We start from the raw sequence: 21,932 nt of genomic DNA, 5'->3' as shown, positions 1-21,932 counted from the left end.
GCATCTATTTGATATTCTCATGGCATTGCCAACAGATAAAATTTGAGTTTCCAATCCACAACCATTAATCTTACAGAAAAGGGGATCATAGAATCCCATTGAGGGAACAAAATGATCAAAAGCTGAATTTTCATGTGCAAAGTACTAACTTTAAAGTGCATAGTATAACCTTAAGTCATGTTTTATTGCCTTTGAGTCCATGTTGGCTCTTGGCCATACACTGTCTAATCCAGGTAGTTTTCTTACTGATGTTTTTGGGTCATTGTCTAGGGCTGAGTGCATGTGACTGGCATATAGTCATCCAGCTAGCTTTGTTCATGTGATGAGAGTAGAACTCACTTTTCCTGGTTTCTGGCCTCTAGCCTTAACTCCTATAGCACAACAAACTGACTAAGAGTCAGAAATGTATAAAAGATTAACACACCAACTTCTGATTACACTGACAGTTAACACTAAATAAATCTGATTTGAGCAAAGTATAGATTTATTTTTCGAAGTCTTACTACAAAACTATAGAAGCAAAGGGTCAGAAGTAGTATGCAAGTAATAACTAAAGTATTATCTTATGCCTTAATGCACTCCACTCCATGAAAATCCACAACCAATGCTTAGTTTATTTTAAAATGTGTATGTCAACCTTTGGAACATAGGCAACAGTTCAGCCAGATATTTTAAAAGTTGTAAATATGAAGCAACAATGTTGCTATCTTTAGAAAAGCAAACTATCATGTGAAATGTTTGTTAAATAGTGTCATAGTACTAAAACAAATATTTCCCCCGTAATTCAAATTTCCTGTGTCTGTTTGCTCAGATAATCCAGTTCCTTCCTGTGCACAAACTCAGCATTACAATTACTTTTCCAAATTGGGCTCAGACTATTGTAGCAGGAATGCTTTACAGCAAAGGGCCAATTTTTGATACTGCAATGCAGATTTTTTTAAAAAAGCACATTTATCAGGATGTCAGTTTTAACTCCAGGATTTTTTAAAAACTGGAACTACTTTTCATACAATCCTGTTTTTCAACTCAGTCTGCAGAGCTATGAGACTAGAGACTACCTATCCTGGATTCTCCCTTCAGTTCAGTGGAGAACCAACTGTTCCATTAACAGATTATTAAAATAGAATTTGAAATATGCATGTAAAATAGCCTGAAATTTCAGTCTCACCAAATATGTAAAAGCAGAGGAAATTAGAAAAAGAAATGTTCTCAATATCATCAAATCAGGATGGTTTTGATCATCCATGTCCATAATCTTATTTTCTACAATTTCTATATTAGGTTTGTAGTGGGACTAAGAGTTGGTGTGTGTGAGTGTGCGATGACACCATTCCCTTTCAGGCACGGAACATTTTACAACATGCAAAAAAAGACATTTAAGGACTTCAACATTTGCACATCTGGAAACATCAGCATATAAAAGTACAGTAGAGACATTCAAAATTCTAACTTCCCAACAAACTTTTACTATATTCAAAAACACATTGAAAATGAAAGACATGTACTCCCTGCTTAGCGATGAACCATCAGTTAAGTATTCTATTTATTTTCATATATGCTCTGCTTCCCTCATTTACTAATCTTTATCACATTCATAAAACTACCTTTATAAATACTTCTATCAATCATATGAAGAAAATTTATGTTTAAACAATGGATTGGATACAAGCTTTCTAAGCAAATATTCACTAAACAGTCAATATGCTTATTCATTCTTGGGTCTATCGGTGCATAAAGTACAGTATATAACAAGGGACACATATTTGTTTAACTTTAAATAACTTTATTTTAACATTTCATAAGACTGAAGGTTTTTGTATAAATACCATCAGGCAATGTACCAACTGTAACAAAGCATAAACATACATTCAAATCTTTCTATGTTAAATATACAGAGGGAGACAAACTATTCATTGCATAACCATTTCATTAAAACTCAAGAATTTACATGAACTGATTATATTTAAATCGTTCAGTAAAATACTGATTTTAAGGCATTGTTATTTCTACATTATATATTGAGTGATATATAATGCATGAAGACTGAGTTGGCAACAGCTGGGCCCAGATGAAACTCCTTCATTGTATGTTACATAATATGTGAAACTGCCCCACTTAAAACCCATTAAATACATACAGTTTTGACTTAAAACTATCTTCTCCCAATTTAGTGTTCTTTGTGTGTGTCGAGATCAACCTTGTGCAAAAGGTTATTATGGAACATTCCAAACACAAAATGGACCTTTCCAGTTATTGGAACTGCAGACAGCCTGTTTTGGTTTGGAAAATTCAGCACACTCCTGAGAGTGCAATTCCTGTAATTTTCCACAATGACTAACAACAAAGTTATCTTATTGGAACTTATATTATTAAGGATTCTAAATTTGGATTTTCTCAATCTGCTCTAAATTGGTCCAGCACAAGTTTTGGGGGTTTTGGTGGGGTTTTTTCTGTTTTTCTACCTGCCATTTTATTAGTAGGCATGTTTAAAATATAATTCCAGTCTATTTCACAAATGTATTCCTAGGGAACATAGTGTTAAATTAGTTACTTGATATTCTGGAATCAGAAACACAATACAAATTCCTGCATGCCTTTTCATAAAAGCATATTGCATTATGTCACAACCAGCAGAGGGAAATAGCCAGACTTTAAAACACCCTCCAATTTTTTTTCCTTCTACATATAAAATATGTATTGTTACACATTTCAGTTCCAGCAATTTCACAATATCGTACTGCCCTCAATATGCCATTCTTTTCTGTGGAAAAGTCCAAAGTGTTTCTACCAAACAAATGAGGCAAAAATAAACCTTTTATAGGTTCTCAGAAGTAGAACTATACTGCATAGGAAGAGGCAGACATATCTATTCAACACATTTTACACTCAGTTTATGGCAACAACAGAGTATGATCTCCTCCTCCCTCAGAATCTGACATTCAAATGTATTACTCATTTCACACCAAACCTTAAAATATGTAATTAGGTTATGAATGCATTGATAACATAAGTCATACAAACAACACCTCTTTTCAAAACATGAGTACCGTAGCCATCTATTCTGCTCTTTGGTGATTGCCAGATTATATAGTGGCAAATACACTGGTTAGTAAATGTAGCTGACAAACTTATATTGTAATCCAGCGTGGTGACTAAGTATAATAAAAGGACTGAAGAACTGTTCAGTGCCAAACAGATTCTTCATTAAAGTGCATAGGATGATGATAAACAACAGCTATAGCAAATAATTAAGCTAATTCTTCAATGTCTCCAAACGATCCTTGGATTGCTATAGGGACCTACATTTAATCAGCTAGCTGTGATTGCTAACCATTTTGAATCAGTAGATTTGAGTGGCTAGAACATAAACATGCATAGACTTGTGTAATTCTGCAAAGTACCTTGCTAATCTCTACACGTAGTTTCTACCTTCTAAAACAAAATTTTAAAAGTTTAAAATAGATTAATCTGTAATAAAACAACAATGGACTTGTTGTAAATCATAAAAAGGAAGATGCCCAGTTCAGAGTAAGTTTTGAAATACGCATAGAAAATGTGGTTTTCCCACTACATCCAGAATAAAATATTACTAGATCTGGAGTATGCATTCTTTTTTTCAAGGCACATCTCACCCATGTATCCATTGTTCTGCTTTAGAATTAAAAACCTCTGGAAAGTTAATTCCATTTAAAAAGTTCTCAAGATTTAAAAGTTCTGTATTTATTTTTCCCACTTTACCACATATTATTTTCACAGGAAAATGGAAGTTTGATTTCTTTTATATAAACTTTGCATGAACTGTATGCTGAAAATGTGAAAGAAAGTCTTTATCAGAAATAATATAGGCTAGCTATTGTGGAAAAATAATGTAGATCTCATATGTAATAGATCAGGCTACATTTCTCTACCTCTGGGGAAAGAGAAGTTAACTGTTGGAAAGTCTGACAATTCAAAACCTTTACATCAGAAACACAAGACTACCAGCATAACACCCTGGCCAAGCTCAAACCAAGCTTCCAGATTTCCAAAACAAATGCCTCAATGTAAAAAAATTGCTGCATGCTGACTCCCTCACATCAATACTGTCCTGTTTAGTTTTCTTGATCAAATAAAATGGAATTTAAGTATCAATGAATATTCTCAGATTTGACCAATTTATAAGCTATTCAAGTTTGTTCATTTCAAACATAGGATATTCTTAAAGAGAAAGTAAAATTTGAGTTAACTGACAATATTGCATATACAGCTCTGGGCATATAAAAAAAATTACAAGAGTTTACATGGCTCAGCAATTCCTGAAAAGGAGCAAAGTTTAACCCAAAATTTCACTGCATAGAAAAGGGGGAAAGTGTTCCAAGAATTGCAGATACATTTGCCATGTCATCTGATGAAAAAGAATGCCTTTTCTTCACCTTAACAAAAATTATCTAAAAGATTTGTAACTGCTTGCTTATCAGTTACGGATTCTGAAAGGGTACAATTTTATCTGAGATAATTTTCACCCATTATCACCATCACAAGCAATTATATCTCTGAAGAATACAGAATCTGGAACTACTTAAGAAAGAGACTTCTGGAACCCCAAAACTGACCCTTCCTGACAAAAGTAATTGTACTAGCCTATGTAGATTGTTATTCTAAAAGGACTTAAAATACACCAATTTTCTTAGATTTTCTGAAAAGAACTTTGATAGAAGTATTTTTGTGTGGGTGTTCGCAGATAGGAAGACATTCTGGGAACACTTTAATGAGTGAAAGGGGAGGAACACATCAATTTCTGAACGAAGAAGAGGCAACTAAAAAGCAAGCTCAGTCAATATTCATGGCCAATTAAGAATTGTACTTTCAAACTGTTAAAAGTCTGGGAACATTCCAGTTACATCTACATTTCTAGAGTCAGAGGAATAACAACCTAGCACTTCTTCTGGAGTTTTGTTCTTTTTAAAACCCAAGGTTACTCATCCGCTTTAATCTCTATTTAGAAATCATCACCTACAACTGAGCAACTAGCTATGGTGCTCTAAAGCTATTAGCCAGTTTGTCCCAATCCAGATCAAATACAATGGACCCCAAACCAATCATAATTAGAGATTATAAAGCTCAGTGCTGAATTGCAGTTTTGCATGCTCTTATTCACTTGCCATTGCAATGTAGACAACACAAGCAAGCAATGTTTGTTCACCAGCTGTTACTATTTTTTTTTAACCTATGGTTCCCAAATGAATAACGCAAGTAGTTCAGTACACAATCCACTGTAAACATCCACAGCATAACCCCCAATTGATAAGAACCTGTGAAAGTCACAATGATTTCAAAGGCATCCAGTTTTCCAGTAATATTTTCAGTTTCCAGCTAATTACAATGAGGGACTTGATGATATTCCAGTGTTTTCAGTGAATTGACATGAGATTGCTTAGGATAAGATTCTATATATTGCACAAAAATTTATTACCCACAGAAATTTGAAAACTGTGCCAAATGTTTTTCAAATTTACATAAAATTCTGTATAAATGCTCCAGGTACAATATTATTCACAGTGGAAAACTGATTCACATAGCTCTCTTGAAATTTCATAAGCTCATACTTTTAATCATAAACAGAGAAGCAAAATATGTGCAATGTATTAGAAGAGTATCTAAAGATAGTCATTTTGGTTATATCTAGCCAGTCTCTAAGACAAAAAAACCAATTTTACCCAAAGAAATAAATAGCCTTTGTTTTGATAAAGCAACAGTTATTTCATTTCACATTCTTTCTCTATTCTTTAAGTTGGACTAAGAAAGGTCTTCATACAAGTTGAGGTGTCATTTTACATCTTTCCAGCTTTCTTTTTGGGGTGGACTTCAATTCGAAGAATGTTGGGGGTTGCTTCCATGACTCTAACAAGTAAGTTATCTATGTAGTCTTCCAGCTCTCGTACCTGGACATCTCGCTTGGCAAGAATATCTTTTTGTTTCAAGACCAGTTGGATCAGTTCATCATGAGTTAACTGAGCATACGCATAAGCAGGATTTGAACGGTCATATTTCTGTAGGAAAGAAATACGGGAGGAAAGTCATTTCAATAGAAAGAGTTGTCATGAATACACTCAAAAATCAGAAAGCAGCTCAAACTTTTAGCTTCAGAGATCGAGCATGCACTTCAAAATTGCTTCAGTAATGCTTAAAAGCAACTGCTTTAAAAAAACACCACAAAAATGTAAAAATGCAACATTAGCAAGTACATTTATGAAGATCAAGATTTTAAGCCTTTCTAAGGCCATTTCTGGTTTTTGTTGCTCAAACCAGAAAAAAATCAAGACAATCTTCTTAATATATCACATGTAAATCATCCATTAAAATTGTCTCAATTGAGAAAACCAAGGTCTAATTTTTGTACAAAATCAAACTATTACAAACTTCATACACAGTCAATAACCATTGTATAATCCAATACCAAAATCTCTTATGTTGAAAGCCTTTAGAAGAGTTTCAAGTTTTCAGCATGTGCAATTCATACATTCTCCAATCAATCATATTTTGAAATGGATTATACTGACCTTCAACTATTGTCTTCATAAAAAAGTAGTTAAAACACAGAATACAAGCAGCACACATTTTAACTACAGCTACAAAATATTACACTGTGCTTTAACATGTTCTAATATTCAATTTTCATTTACTCTACTGTGAGAATTAACAGAAATTACAGAATCAGAGATTGTCCGTACATTTAAAAAATGTCTTAAGTACCTTCAGATTGATTTCAGTTTGATTATCCAGGATCTTAGTATTTATGCTCAAAGTTTTTGCAGATGGTTGGTTAGTTGTAGCATTCATTGGCTTCACAGGATGAAGTCTAAAAGAGATAACGTTTACAGTGAACAACATACAGATAAAGTCTGGATGTAACAGAGCATTGCACATATGAATCCTGCAAAGTCACTTTTTTCCTTATCTCTTACCTTCAAATTTAAAACAAACACTTTTGTATGGCTGGCATCTCCATATGATGGAACTACAAGTTGAAACAGTTATTAAATAACATGCTCAAATAAGAGTAAAAGTTTACTTAATACATTTATGTTCTGTCCTTCCTCCAATGCATTTATGCCAAAGTAGAGGATTTTCACTTTTACTATTTTATTTTCATGACAAATTAGATACATGACAAAATAATGGAAGTAAACCAGAAAATGTAGTGAGTATATCTCCAGGACTTATTGTTTCCCCATTCTGTTTATTAAAGTTGCAAATAAAGTTGGCTTTTCGCACCTTCTCATCAAGAAATCAAGGATGCAACAGCAGCTAATGCTTTTTATATTGGATCTCCCATACCCATCTTATCTTCTCACCTGAGTTTGGCAGAATTTCCACCAGGATTGGGATGTGTTTCAGAGGGTGAAACCCATGCCTGAAGCAGCTTCTTCCTGCCAGAGCTTTCCACTTTGGCATCCAATTCTTCCGCAGTAGCTTTTTTTGGAGATTCTGCTTTATTAAAGCCATGAGAATCAGACTGAAAAGAGCTAACAGAACAAGACTGAGAAGAATCAGACAGAGGGTAAACAGAAACAGGCTTAGTAGAAGACTCAGGACAATCACCCTGCCTATTTTTGTTAGAGTGTTCTCCATACTCCTTTTCTATGCCTGTTAGGTTATGATTTAGGTTTTTATGTACATTGTTGGTTGGATCTTTCAACAATCTGTTGGATGAATTGCCAAAATTACTCATTTTCATCAGACCAAATACAGTCTCTGCAATAGCTTTCTTAGTTGATGTCAGATCTGTCCTCTCAACAGAAGACCACAAGTTCATAAAGCCATCTTCATTTTTTGACAAATCTTCACTTAATGTCATACTTTCAGGATTCTGCTGATAATCACCTAATTGCTCATCATCTGAAGCTACTTCTGGAATAACAGGAAGAGTAATGGGCTTTACATTCAGCTCTCCGGGACCTGAAATCCCAAGTGATGTTCTCATTACGTGGTTAGAGTCATCCTTAATACTTTGAGATGGATCTGTATTACCACTATCATATATATGAGGAAGGACAGCCATTTCTGATGTTAATGAACAAATATGGCTTGGGTTTTCACTTAAGATTGAACTGTCTGAAGAAATCTCTTTGAGAACAGATGCATCTCCTTTTGGTTCATTAGTTACAGGTACACATTTTTTCATTTTCAAACCATTTCTTGGTGCTGGTTTTGGTGGTACAGTATGCATTTTGTCACTCAGTTCAGGAACTGACATTTTGGTTTCCAGAGGAATGAGGACTCTTGCAGTTGGTACTGGTGGCTCCTTTTTAGATAAGCCAGATTCAACTTCCTTCTCTAAAGGGTTCCCACTAGTATGAGCAGAAATTATGTCTTCTTCATAAGGCTTAGAGCCACAACTATTTTCTATGTTTAATTCAATTACCTGGCCGCTATTCTTTTCAAATGAATTTAGTGCTTCTTTATTTTTATTTACCTCAAATGTATCTTCATCTGCACCGTCATTATGACTACTTATTACATCCTCTTTCGATTCATCAAGGGCAAAGGCTACAGACTTTTTCAACTCATTTTCTTTAAAAGGCAGTACTATATGCACTTTGTCATCATGGGAGGCTTTTTCACTCACTCTAACTAGGTCAGAAGATTGTGGTGGAAGACTCTCAGAGAGAGAGCCAGAGAAATTGGATATAGTATCTATTTGATTAGTTAATTTTTCATTTTGAAACTTTTCTGAAGAAACATCATCAGTGTACTTGGAATGATCAATGTTTCCAGTTAAAGAAACAGAACTTACAGATGTGGGAGGACTTTTAATTCTTTCAGATTCCTGTTCTACTTTGATTACAAAGGGATCATGAACGTTAGAAAGCTGAGAAGGCATAGTATGAGTTTCAGTAATGGAAGCTGCAGAATGTGGAGAATATAAGGAAGAGGTTTCCATTTCCTGTGTCTGAGATTCTTGTCCCCATTTAGGAGTGAAGGGATTATTTTCACGGCCAGAAGTTGAAGGAAGGCAGGTAGAAACTGCAGAGCATTCCAAGTCTCTAGAATCCTGCATCCATTTTGTAGTGAAGGGATTATTAACAGAAACATTCTTTGAGCTATCAAACCTACCAACTTCCTGAGTTTTCTGTTCTGCATCAGATTTAGAAGTAAAAGGATTATTTTCATTATCTGAAGCATAGCAAATAGGAGGAAGAAGAACAGGAGGAAAAGAGGTGGCTTTGGTTTCATCCTCTGAAGACACGCCCAGTCTGTAAGAACAAAATAAAACCTGCATGTCAGTTGCAGATGCAACCTAAGACAAGCAGACATATTTTAGATAAAAGTTTAGAAAAATTGCTGTATGTTAGTAATAAGGAGGGACACAGGGTTTTAGTGCAGCACCCAAGCATGCTCTTTTATGTTGTGATACTTTTTAATGGAGTAAATGGAAAAGCAATAAACTTAGGAAAATATGTCTATATTACTTTGTTAATCTCAGATTAAACAGACTATGAGCAGCAAAGCCTTCAAATACATAAAGCAGCAAAGACACAAATGTTAGAAAGCATAACACTATCTTTGACCTTACAAAAGGTTATCTGTCTCTAAAATAGTTAAGTACAAAGTCATTTACAAGACATTGCACATAAGTTTTATGTGTGTGTGTGCGCACACACACACAAAACATAAAACAATGAACCTGAGTCAATAGTCCTCAGTATCTGTATTGACGTATTTTGATTAAAAATTTAGTTTGGAAACATGTGGACTTTACAAATATAATCAGCTTATACAACATAAAACAGCCGTTTTCTTCTCAAATAATTCCTCCAATTCCCTTCATGTTCCAACTGTAGAACTTCTATGAGGAACATTTCAACCTGGAGTGCAAGAATAGCAACTATTTTGTTTCTTCTCTTTTTAAAAAAACAAGATAGCCTGCAAAGGTCATGTTACTCTCCCTTTTCAAGACAGAGCCATGCATATCACCTGCAAAATGATCTGATTGCTAAATACCTGGATCAGATACACCCTAAAATTTATACCTGCCCCAGGTAAAGAATCAATCTTACTAAATGCATTATATGCTAATATATATGACTTTGAAACAGTATCCTCGATCCCATCCCACCCGAGATATCTATGGGGTTCTGGAAAGCTCTTAAGACTTGGCTCAGTTATCAAACCTGAAGTTATTTTTTTTTAATACGACTTATATGCTGCCCATCTCCACTCTTCAAAGAGACTCTGGACAGCATATAATTCTTAATTTGTGAGTCTGTGCAGCCCTTCCATGTTATGGCTGCTTTTTTGTGTGGGCTATTACGTTTTGGTATTATGCTTTTAACTGTTCATTGTGTATTCCAATGTTATAAGCTGCCCAATTTTCTAAATTGGGCAGCCCTGACAAATAAGACGGTGATGAAACCATCTTTATATTAGCAAAAAATTAAGCGTCTCTCCTTACTAACCTGGGTTTGACAGGTTTCGTCTGAGAAGGTTTCACAGAAGCAGCATTCTTTTCTGGTTTCTCTCCTTCCACAATGTTCTCACTGAAAGGGTTTGTTGATGTCTTTGCAATTTCAACATCTGTGGCATTCTTAAGTGGACCATGGCCCCTTTTGCCATCCACAGGGAGCTCAAAAGGGTTTGTCTCTTTTCTGGCAGATTCTTTTTCATTACGCTTCACTTCCTTCACCTTCAGAGAACTTTCAGTGTTCCCCATCTCCTCGCTAATTTTTGTTTCTTTTTTCCCTGTCACAAGAGACAGCAAGCCAGACTTCTTGTTCTCCTGTTTTTTGATCTCCTTAGTTTCTTTTGGAGTGTCTGAAACAAATGGAGTGTTGTTTTCTACCGAATCCCCACCAGCAAGCAATTTATATGATGGCAGAGTCATGGCTTTAAAGGATTCCAACGAAGATGACCCAGGTGGCAATTTATCAAGGGCCAACCTTGAGGAGTTTTCAAGCTCCTTGTCATGTTCGAAAGACAGGTTTTCCTGAGACAAAAACAGGCGTTTTCGCTGAGAAGAAGATGGAGATCCTTCTTTTGAAGTGAGGTCGCTCTTTGATTCATTTTCTTCCATGTAAACATGGCTGCCATTAATACACAGATTAGACCTGGAAACTGGGTCATTTTTGGATCTGAGGCCAAATAAAGAATGCATATCCTTCTTGGCACTGCCAGCAATTATTTGGTTTAACTGCTTGGAGTCTCCACTACCAGTTCTCTTATGGGTCATGACTGAAGGGGGACCAAGTATGTTATTGTTGGTTTTGATTGCAGAGGGCTCTGAAAAGAAAAAGTAACATTGCCATCAGAATTCAGTTAAGTACATAATTTCTGAAAATACGTATCTATACAAAATGAGGATATTTAGCAACAAGATATTTATGATTGGAGATTATTTAAAGCAGATTTAAAGTAATCAATGACATACATTATAGATCATCATGACAGCTCTATTTTCTCAAAGATATGGAGAACTCAAATTTTGATCAAAAAAGAAAATAAACTGCTTCTCTTAATGAAGAGGCTACTCACTCTCAGAGACTGTTGTCAAAGTATCATCATCTTCATCATCACTCCACTGTGACTGAAAATCACTGGGTCGAAGTCGAACTCTCTCCGAAACAGGCTGGAGTGTGGGTAGCACAGACATGGACTGGGAAATATTACTTTTATGCAAACCAGGTTTTGAGAACAGTGTCTTGAACTTTGATTTTTTCTTCTCCTTGTCGTTTAACTCTTCTTCGCTATCAGCTGGAGAGTGAGTAATGCTAGGAATAATTGCTGAAGCTGTGTCTGGCAATCCAATGCCTCTTTTCCCTTTTAATTTGTTTTTCAGCTTGCTAAAGGGAGTCCGAGGCTTATCCTTCATAGACAGATCAAACATACTGGCGGTCATGTTGCTCCTCATGAACTGGATATCCACCTCAATCTCACCCCGCTCTTTTTCCTTCTTCCCTGGTTTGGAGTGAAGTTTGTACCATCTGTATACATAGAAATTGAAATCAGGAATTAGGAACAGGAGGACACTAATTCCAAAACGCTTTTTGCAGTTTTAGTCCAAATAAAAGAAGAATCAAATTCTCTATGACTAAGAAATGATGGAGCCTAGTGATACTGATCCAGCAAATGATAATGTAAAAAGAGAGAAAAAGAAATCACTCAAATTTGTTCCTCCAATGTGCTGCATTATTCTCAAAATTACAATTACAGATAGCTCTTTTATTTTAAAACTAATGTATCAATATCAGAAAAAAAGGGTTTCCATGCTTACATAGCTAGGAAGGGTGGATCTAAACTATCAGGCATAGATAGATATCGGGCAAAGAAACTCTTGAAAAATTCTGCTCATTATTCCTAAAAGATGTTCATAATAATTTAGTGTGAATTTAAGTACATGTTATTTATCCATTTATGTATAGTTCCATAAACAATAATTAGTTTTATCATTCCCATCTAAGGAGATTTTCAAACTGTTTATCAAAAGAGGAACATGTTTCTCTCCAAGTATTTAAAACCCTCTGATCAAAGTATAATGCATCCAGTCTTTTTTTATATAGAGGGTAGAAAGGAGAATTGAGACACTTAAACAGGATGAGTAAACTGAAGATGTATCTGCTGCTAAGAGAAGTGAGTGCTTTCACTCTTAAGATACAAGAATATAATGGGGAAAAGTTTTGCTTTTAATAGGATTTTGAAACGCCCTAGTCTCTTGGTGGGTTTCTTGGTATGCAACAGTTTTGTAGTTTTAAATGACTACAATATAAAAACACAGTAAAGATCTGGCTGTTTCCCAAATTCTCTCAGTAAGATTTTAATATAATGGTAACTGCTGAAATGCCACAGTGATAGGCTTCTCTACTAAGATACAAGCCACCTTGGTTTCTCTAACCTTTTCATTCCCTCACAGGTACAACATGAACCAAGACAAGTACTGTAGTATAGTCTTGAATGGAACTGGATACAGCATAGGAGATAGCATGACTAGAAAGAAAGAAAAGAAGAAAGTTATTACCAGAAAAAGATTTCAGAAGCAGAAAGAGGAATCTATTTACAGCTAGTCCTTGACTTACAACCACAATTGGGAACACAATTTCCATTGCCAAGCAAGGTGATTATGAACTTTTTTGCCACTGTTGTTAAGCAAATCACTGAAATTGTTAAGTGAATCATTTGACCATTAAACAAATCTGGCTTCCCCATTGATTTTGATTGCCAAAAACTGGCTGGGAAGATCACAAATGGCAATCACGTGCCCCTGTGATGCAGCATTGCTGTAAATAATACCAGCTGCAAGAGCCTAAATTTTGATCACATGACCATGGCTGTGACAGTCATAAGTAGGAAGATGGGTCGTAAATCACTATTTCAAGTGCCATGGTAACTTTTGATGTTAAACCAATGGCTGTAAGTCAAGGACTACCAGTATTCATGCAATTTCTCTTTTAATTTAAAGTATTCCCATTTTATTATAAGAAAATTGCATGTGTTAAAAGTTTACATACCAAGCCTGGGAAAAGAACAAAACAGAGGAACAGAATGAGAAAAAGCACCAGATATAAAGCAATTGATTTTCCACGTTGTTTCCTACCTCCCTCTGAACATCAGGGAGATTGTGCAACTGCTCTTCAACTAGGTCATCTAAGTGATATGATTCTAAGTGGGACATTCCTTAGTTCAGAACCATGTCTGTTACCTGCAACATGGTTGTGTATTTGCCATCCCATAGGAAAAGTATATCAAAAACCACCCCCTTGGTACAAGCTGTCACTGTAAAAGGATACAATTTTCAAATGAAAAGATACCAACAGATTTAAAATAGATGATGCCATTATAGTCAATCAATTGCAGATGTAAAGGTGATCAAATGGGGAAAAATTAAGGAAATCAAACAGCTGTTTTCTTTTATAAAACCAATCCAATGGTTTAGCTGACATTGTGCTGCTGATTGTAGTAAAAAAGTTATGAACAGGACCTTTCCTTCAAACATTCTCTGGATGCTCTGGATCATGGTTGCACAAAGAATTCGAGACTGTCGGTGTAAACTTGGTAAGCCTGCTGGACTTGTTATAGTTCAGCGTTTACAAGAGAGCTGCCATTTATCAACTATACCTGATACGATTTTAAGAAAATGTTATCTTAATATATTGCAATTTACATTCCTAACATTGAAATATGAGCTCAGTCTAAAAACATTGCTGACCAAAGGATCATGATATTTTGTTCTAAAGTATTTTTTCCTTTACTCCCAAGACAAAACAGTGATACATTATCTACTATGCATGTATATATTTATATTAAATAGGTGGTTTTATTCAATAGTGATAGTAAATGAATAAATGGTTTTATTTAATGTAAATATGGTATTCAACTATTATTACTGGAATATAATTTCATTTATATTTAGTTGTTTTTTCAGACTGGAAGGATGGCAGAAAAAAGGACTAAGTTCTCCCTCCTAAGGTTAGAAGGTCAAAAGAAATTTTTTTGGCACAGTTAAGTCTGAGACATTTTCCAAAGGGCCATAGAATTACAACCAAATAATGCAGTCTTAATATTTAATATTTTACTTTTAAAGCATGCTTTTTACTACATGCAACTGTTTTGCAGCAGGAATCCTGACATAATAGGGAAATGCCTATTTTAAAATAACAAATGAATTCTTCAATAGCAGAACAATTTTTTTTAACAGACTAACTATGAGTCTGGAAGTTCTCTGCATTACTCCACAGAGGCTGTTTAAAAATAAACACAAATGGCCTTTACGACATTTAAACAATTATAAAAACATATGTAAAAATTAGGGGAAGTACTATAAACATGACTTTCAACAATGAAGATACAAGCTATCCATTTTACTACCACTTCCAGCTTGAAATTTGCAGAAAAAATATCTATTTATTTTATTAAATTCATAAAGGTGAAGGTTCCCGCACACATACATGCTAGTCATTTCCGGCTCGGGGGTGGGGTGGGGTGTGTGTGCTCATCTCAGTTACAAAGCCAAAGAGCCAGCGCTGTCCGAAGACGTCTCCGTGGTCATGAGGCCAGCATGACTAAATGCCAAAGGAGCAAAGAACGCTATTACCTTCCCACCAAAGGGGTCCCTATTTTTCTACTTGCATTTTCACATGCTTTCGAACTGCTAGGTTGGCAGAAGCTGGGACAAGTAACAGGAGCTTATGTTGTGCTAGGGATTCGAACTGTCGAACTTTCTGATTGACAAGCTCAGTGCCTTAACAAGTAGCAAAAACACTGAGTTATACCTGATGTAACAATGCACATTTGCTTTCAAAGCACATTCATTCTTACCACAAAGAATATACAATGATTTTTAATGTATGAAAAACTACTTATGGGAGGAAATAATTTTAACAAAAGGAAATATATCAAGAAATATGAGTTGAACAAATATAATAGGTTGAAGCATAGTAAATGATACTGTATTAGTATGAATTACATTTTATTTTATTTTTTTAAATGTTCTGTTTACTAGTGTTTATCTGATGGTATTCTCATGTTTTTATCACAAGGTGGATACAGCAACAGGTATATATGTAAACTCATTTTTCCAACTTCTCTCTGAATTAGTAACATTCAAATTCTTATGTTACAAAATCAAGCAGGCTGTTTTGTGGGGCTGCTAAAATCCAATCAATCAGTAAATGGCTATAAGGAGATGCAGAAAACTCTGACTCATTCCTAGCAGCTACTGACTATATTTTACCTGCCCCATTTTATAAAAGGAACACACCCAACACGAGTTTACAAATTGCCATATGAACATTTGAAAACATTCTCATCTTGATCCAAATGACACACCTACTGAAACCTTGCATTAACTCTAGAATTCCAGATTCCAGTATTTTCCTCCAAAGATAAATGTCTAACTCAATCTTTTATTAAATAGGATTATACTTTGGACTGAAACTTAAATCTTCATTATTTCAATAACTCCTAATTGTTGGTACCTTAATCCATTTCATTTGGATTATTGACCCTTCTTTCCCCTTAACCCCCAGTATCACATTACTAGTAATTAAAAGTATGTTATTTCAGTTAACACTGGATTTGGGGGGGGGGAAAGTTAATCTACAAAAATTCAAAGTTCACTGGTATGCCATCAAATCACTGGATTCTACTCATGCTCAACTGTCAATGTGTTTCCTAACTTAATTTTATACCAATATTCTATATTACTATATTTTCTGGCGATTTACAATTCTTTTTCAGTTCAAGATGTAATTTAAAAATGAAGCTTCTTTTATTCCACCACTGGCCCCAAATTTACAATTGTAAACATCATTCTCTGCTTAAGTTTTCATAATCAAGCAAATTCATCCTTGGCTCCAGAAGACACTTATTTCACTGAACTCTATTAGATTCTTAAAGGGCAGCTTTTGTTTGCAGTATCAAAAACCAATTTTACTGACAAAAAGTAATGGATATTTGCTTTGAAAAATGTAAAAAGAATGTAGCTGCATTTATACAGGTTAAATTTATCTTTAACTATTAGTAGATCAACATCTATTAAACAGAAGCACCATGATGTACTATTAGCTGCTGAGTGAAAAATGAAAACAAGACTTGACCATTTTATACCTTCCTTGGGCATTTCTTGGAAGTATTATTGGGTTTTGTACATTGGCATTTATTTCTAGAAGTTGAATGGAGTCGCGATGGGTGAGATGGCAGCCATGTAAATTTTCTTAATAAATAAAAAATAAAGTACAATACTTGAAAACAGGATGTTGATTTTTTTTTCTTTCAAAAATAGGCTTCCCTTTTAATTAAAAGTCAGGACAGTCTCTATTAAAAGCACAAACTAGTGTGCTGGCTAGTCTCTAATTGTATCCAGCACAACTATTCCACCCTGTCCATTTAACTAAAATGAGTATTTTAACTGAAAGCACAAAACTAAACTAAAAATTTACCGAGCTGACCCACCCAAAACTTTTATGTTAAATATGAGCATGGCCTTTAAAATAACATTTTATTCTCCTAACAAAGGAACACTATCTGGATTATCAACTTTTGGGGGGCTCACACAATACACCTTTATCATGAACGGGTGGGTTCCCACAATACACAACAAAACATGTCCTACCGCAAGAAATTCCCTCCTTCCCCATTAAGGCTGCTTCATGCCAATTTCAGCCATATTCCCCGCATTTCAGGTGCACACCATATACACTGCCCCTGAAGGTGGAGGCTCCGTTTGTCTAAGAAATCCGTCATCTCACACCACACGTCTAATGTGCAATTATTTAGAGAATCAGCTCTCCAGATATGAGAGATCTAGGGGTCTCAAGATACTTGACAATGAGGTGTCCAGACAACTCGATCATCAGGTGAAGGGACGGGGTCAAAATATATAACTTCACATTTCTCTGGGAAGCAAAGGGGGTCGAAAAACAGCCCTTGGCCCCGACGGGCGCATCCCCCGCCCGGCTTCCTTCCTCACCGCGCAGGTAGACTGCCCCTGAGCCCGGAGGCTCCCCCCGCTTGCTCACCGGGTGCTGCGGCGGCCGCCTTCGCTCTGCAGCTCGCCGAGGCTGATCTCGGCGCGGCCCAAGAACTTGTCGAGGCCGAGCAGCGCGCGGTGGAGGACGCTCAGCTGCAGCACGGCGTTCGGCCCAGGCCCGCCGGCCCCGCCTAGGCCTCGTCGGGGCAGCGAGGGCAGCTCGAAGGTGGCCTCCTCCCGCCACACGGGCGAGCCGAGGCAGCGCTCGGCCACCGAGGTAGCGAACTTCTCCTTGCCCAGCGCCATGACGGCGTAAGCATCGCTGCCGCTACCACCGCCGCCGCCCTTGGCTTTGGAGCGCAGCCCCCGTGCCTGGAGGACCGTCACTTGGACGTGCGTCGGGGCCCAGCGCGGGGCCGGAGAACTCGGGGAGCCCGGCAGCGACATAGCGGTGGCTCCGTCCGCCTCAGCAGCGCATCCGTAAAACCGGCGACAGCTCCGCCTTCTCGCGCGGCCAGACTGAGCAACCGGCACCGCGGAGACGCCGATCACCAGCTTCCTAGTCTCGCGAGACGCTACGCCCCGCCCCCTTCCGAAAGGAAAACGCTGGAGCGCTCTCCAGAGCCGCGCCAGATCCCGCGAGATCCGTCGGGGAAAGAGGCGTGGCTTCCAGCGCAGTTTGTTTACCCAGAGTTTGTTTACCCAGGCGGGGGCGGTAGACCGGTACCTCCTTCGTGGTTTGGTTTGGAGCAGTTCCCATGAGCAAGGACGGCAGTGAGGATATTGCAAAATATGCGGAAGGCCATCAGTTGCTCTGCCTTTATTTGCACATAGCTGCGGTGCAGATAAAGGCTTCGGGGGAGGTGGGGGAGGAGGACTCGACTGAAAAGGGACAAATCTGAAGAGGTTTATAAGGATTAAAAATTGTTTATGCATATACCTTTGCTTTAAAAAGGGAAATTCAAGAGCAAGGACAAGGACAACTGTTCCAATAAAAATATCTAAAATCCAGCAAGTCAATTTGTATAAAAAAGACTAAAGGACATATGTGGGGTCCTTGGTGCTCTTTGAGTTTGGGGGTTTTCTTGCAGATGTTTCATTACCAAAGTAGATAACAATGCTATTCTAGTTCCGTATTTTTCACAAGGATGCAAATAAAAGACTCCTTTGTAATGAATGGTCACATATACATCAATTCTACCAAATTGATAGCTTTCCATTGCTTTTTATTTTAAAATTGGCATGTCTATAGCTTATTAAATATAAATCTATGTTTTCACCTTTGAATCCCCTGTCTGTAATTGGTTGCTGGATACTATTGATTGGGGTTTTAAAAAAAACTGATTTTATAAATGCAGTATATGAAATACACACTGCATTCAACTTACCAAACAGATAAACCACATGATGACTTGGCATCAGTTGTAAATGTGCCATGTTGGGATGCTGACAACATGCCCAGAAATTGAGACAAACATCAACGCCTGCATAGCTGTGGCTACTAGTTTGGGGAGCAAACTATGGACAACAATGAGATCTGAAAAGAGGTTGATTTTTTTTTAGCCTTTCCTGCCATTTCCTGGCTGAGTTTTTGAAGTAGCTCAAAAAGCTGGCAAAAATTCTGACACTAAAGTTTCTTGAATAGCTTCTTTATATGGAGAAAGAATTTCTGCTGATTTACTATTCATTTCTGTGTTAGTGAAGACTCACAACAGGAAAAAGGGTGGGGGGGAAACCTTGGTATTTCTTTTCTGAAACTAATGAGCCAATTTGTTTTAGAGTATGTGCAGAGTTTCTTCCTGAGGGTGAGTAAACATGGCCCTGTCCACAAGCTAGTAGTTAGATAATAATAGTTTCACCTCAGAAGGGTGTAGTAGTTTTCCACTGTAGGCAATCTGAATGCATTCAAGCCTGAATGTCTTGCATTTCCTTCTTTTAGAAATGACTTAATGCATACAGACTCCACCCTGCATTGCGACATTTAGAAGCCTATCTAAGAAGTTAGTGCTTCCCAAACCTGGGTAAATCACCCCAAAATAGATTAACATGTTTTTTCCTTTAGACAACACATGAACTCATTACCCAATCCCAACAGGGACACTTAAATAAGAACTTTTTGATAAGCGGTAAAAAGGACTTTCTGATAAGCTATTTCTGTGCAATTTGAGGGTAAATTTTGCCCAGTAAGAACTGAGAAGATCTTAGTCTTTATAATCCCTGACCTATGATTACAGTGGATGTAACATTTTATTGAGGTATATTAAATTTGAAAATTTTGCTGATATGAGGTAATCTAATTTAGGGACTAAAACTCACCAATTGACCATTGAAGCCCAGTATAGTTTTTATTTCTGCAACTGAAGCATGCAAAAGTATGTATATTTACATGAAAATAAATATTGTGGTATAACTCTGAGAAGTAAAGGCCACACAGTAATCCAACCAGAGGTGGTATTCAGCAGGTTCTGACCAGTTCTGGACAACCGGTAGCAGGAATTTTGAGTAATTCAGAGAACCAGCAAATACCACCTCTGACTGGCCCCGCCCACATCTATTCTCTGCCTCCTGAGTCCCAGCTGATTGGCTGGGTCTTCTTTTGTTGCCCTGAACAGGAGAACAGAGCTGGAAAGCAGGTTAGTGGGGTGGGGAGGGAATGGGGATTTTGCTGTAACCTTCCCCCTGGAGTGAGGAAGGAATGGGATTTTGCAGTAACCTTCCCCCTGGAGTGAGGAGGGAATGGGATTTTGCAGTAACCTTCCCCCTGGAGTGGGGAGGGAATGGGATTTTGCAGTAACCTTCCCCCTGGAGTGGGGAGGGAATGGAGATTTACAGTATTCTTCCCCTGACACACCCACCAAGCCATGCCCACAGAACCAGTAGTAAAAAAATTTTGAATCCCATCACTGAGTCCAATGTCTGGTGGCTGTGAAGTTTTGGATGGGATGAAACAAGTTATAACCTAAGAAGATGAAGCTGCTATTTCTTATTTGAAGTCTCCAGTGTTGTTTCTGGGTAGGGTATACTTGAGGAAGCACATCAGACATTTCAAAATCACAGGGTCCCAGCAACTGTTAGATGGGCCAATGGAGGTTGTAGCCATCAGGATCTTTTCCCAACTTAGTTTGGTGCACTAGTTGTGGTCCTAACTGAAGCAAGAGGTCTTAGAATCATAGGGCTGGAAGGGTTTTGCTTTTCTTCTTGTCCAACCTCCTGCCCAAGACAGGAGACCTTACACCATCCTGGACAATGGTTGTCCAATCTTTTCTTGAAAACCACAGGTGATGGAGCTCCCGCAACTCCAGGAGGCAAGCTGTATCATGCCTTCATCACTACTCATCAGTCTACTGTGATGTGTTCCACATGGGCTTGGCTTTGAAGAGGCTTTGAAAGCTTCCCTGAATTCAGTGGCCTGCTATTGGTAGGTAGATAGTCACCAACATGATCCTATCAGTCCTGCCCTCCAAATCCTGGGCTGTCTTTCTATTACTTTCAATGCAATTCAAAATCCTTGTTCTCAATCCTTTCAAGCCATGCTTGGCTTGGCTCTAAAGTGATTGCAGGAATTCTTACCTGCTTCAATATATTTTAATATATAATTTTCACTAAAATCTTTAAAAAGGAAGATAAAAGCAAGTACAAAGTAATACAAAGTAAGAAGGAAAAAGAAAGGAATCAGAGAGAAAGCTAAAAATGCAAGAAAAGAAAAAAGAGAAAAAAATTTAGAAAAGAAAGAAAAAAGTAGTTTCCAATATACTTCGCGGCAGTTATAAATACAATTATATTTTAATCCTGGTGGCACAGTGGTTAAAATGCAGTATTGCACGCTAACTCTGCCCACGGTATGGAATTCGATCCTGATGGGCTCAAAGTTGAGTCAGCCTTCCATCCTTCTGAGATTAGTAAAATAAGGACGCAGATTGTTGGGGACTATATGCTGACTTAGAAATCATTCAGAACGTGCTGTAAAGCACTGTGGGGCAGTATATAAGTCTAAGTGCTATTGCTATTATTTTTCTCTCTCTAAAGTTACATCATGATTCTCTTCTTTCTATAATCTATCCTATCTAATCATCAAAGCCATTCTGTATTTTTTTTTCATTTTCCATGGGGGTTTCTATTCACACTTACCTGCTTTAATTTTGATACTCCTGATTCAAATTGCAGGATTGTTTCACCTTCGGGACAACTATATGATCGTATTTATATTTTTATTCTAGATGCTTACTGTGTTTCTGTTGATTTGAACTGCTGAGAACAGTCTGATTACAGCAGAGTATTCCAGTTAAATAAATGAATAAATATTATGACATGTAAATTCAACTTTATTTGAACCATCAGTCATCTTCTCCATTTTTCTCCAGAGGTTGTATTAATTACAAAAAATAGAACACAAAGAATTCTTACCAGACATGTCAGCTACTTAGACTACAGTTTAACAGTAAATCTACTTCATTGTCTTTTTAGATCATTCTATTGTATTGGTTAGTTTTAT

General features: G+C 37.0%; 1 protein-coding gene across 1 annotated transcript; it reads right to left on the bottom strand.

Annotated features, from left to right (window-relative positions):
- Positions 1–1,762: 1,762 nt before the first annotated feature.
- Positions 1,763–17,995, bottom strand: RAB11FIP1 (RAB11 family interacting protein 1). The gene is made up of 6 exons (XM_026671343.2): positions 17,490–17,995; positions 11,512–11,960; positions 10,440–11,259; positions 7,335–9,236; positions 6,733–6,838; positions 1,763–6,029 (listed from the first exon to the last, which is right to left on the bottom strand). The coding sequence occupies exons 1-6, from the start codon at positions 17,885–17,887 to the stop codon at positions 5,811–5,813; spliced, it is 3,894 nt and encodes a 1,297-aa protein (XP_026527128.2). The 5' UTR covers positions 17,888–17,995; the 3' UTR covers positions 1,763–5,810.
- Positions 17,996–21,932: the final 3,937 nt, after the last annotated feature.

This window comes from Notechis scutatus, chromosome 7 (assembly GCF_049901735.1).
Source record: "Notechis scutatus isolate UNSWTSFEM ecotype Mainland chromosome 7, rNotScu1.2, whole genome shotgun sequence".
Classification (NCBI taxonomy): domain Eukaryota; kingdom Metazoa; phylum Chordata; class Lepidosauria; order Squamata; family Elapidae; genus Notechis; species Notechis scutatus.
This window is presented reverse-complemented; position numbering and strand designations above follow the sequence as displayed.

What these genes read in the sequence shown, in the direction of transcription:
- RAB11FIP1 (XM_026671343.2), bottom strand. Translation starts at nt 17,887, where the DNA reads ATGTCGCTGCCGGGCTCCCCGAGTTCTCCGGCCCCGCGCTGGGCCCCG. An exon ending in ACGAAACCTGTCAAACCCAG is followed by an intron (nt 9,237 to 10,439) that starts GTTAGTAAGGAG and finishes TTGTTCTTACAG; the next exon opens with ACTGGGCGTGTCTTCAGAGG. An exon ending in AAACTGAAATCAATCTGAAG is followed by an intron (nt 6,030 to 6,732) that starts GTACTTAAGACA and finishes TCTTTCCTACAG; the next exon opens with AAATATGACCGTTCAAATCC.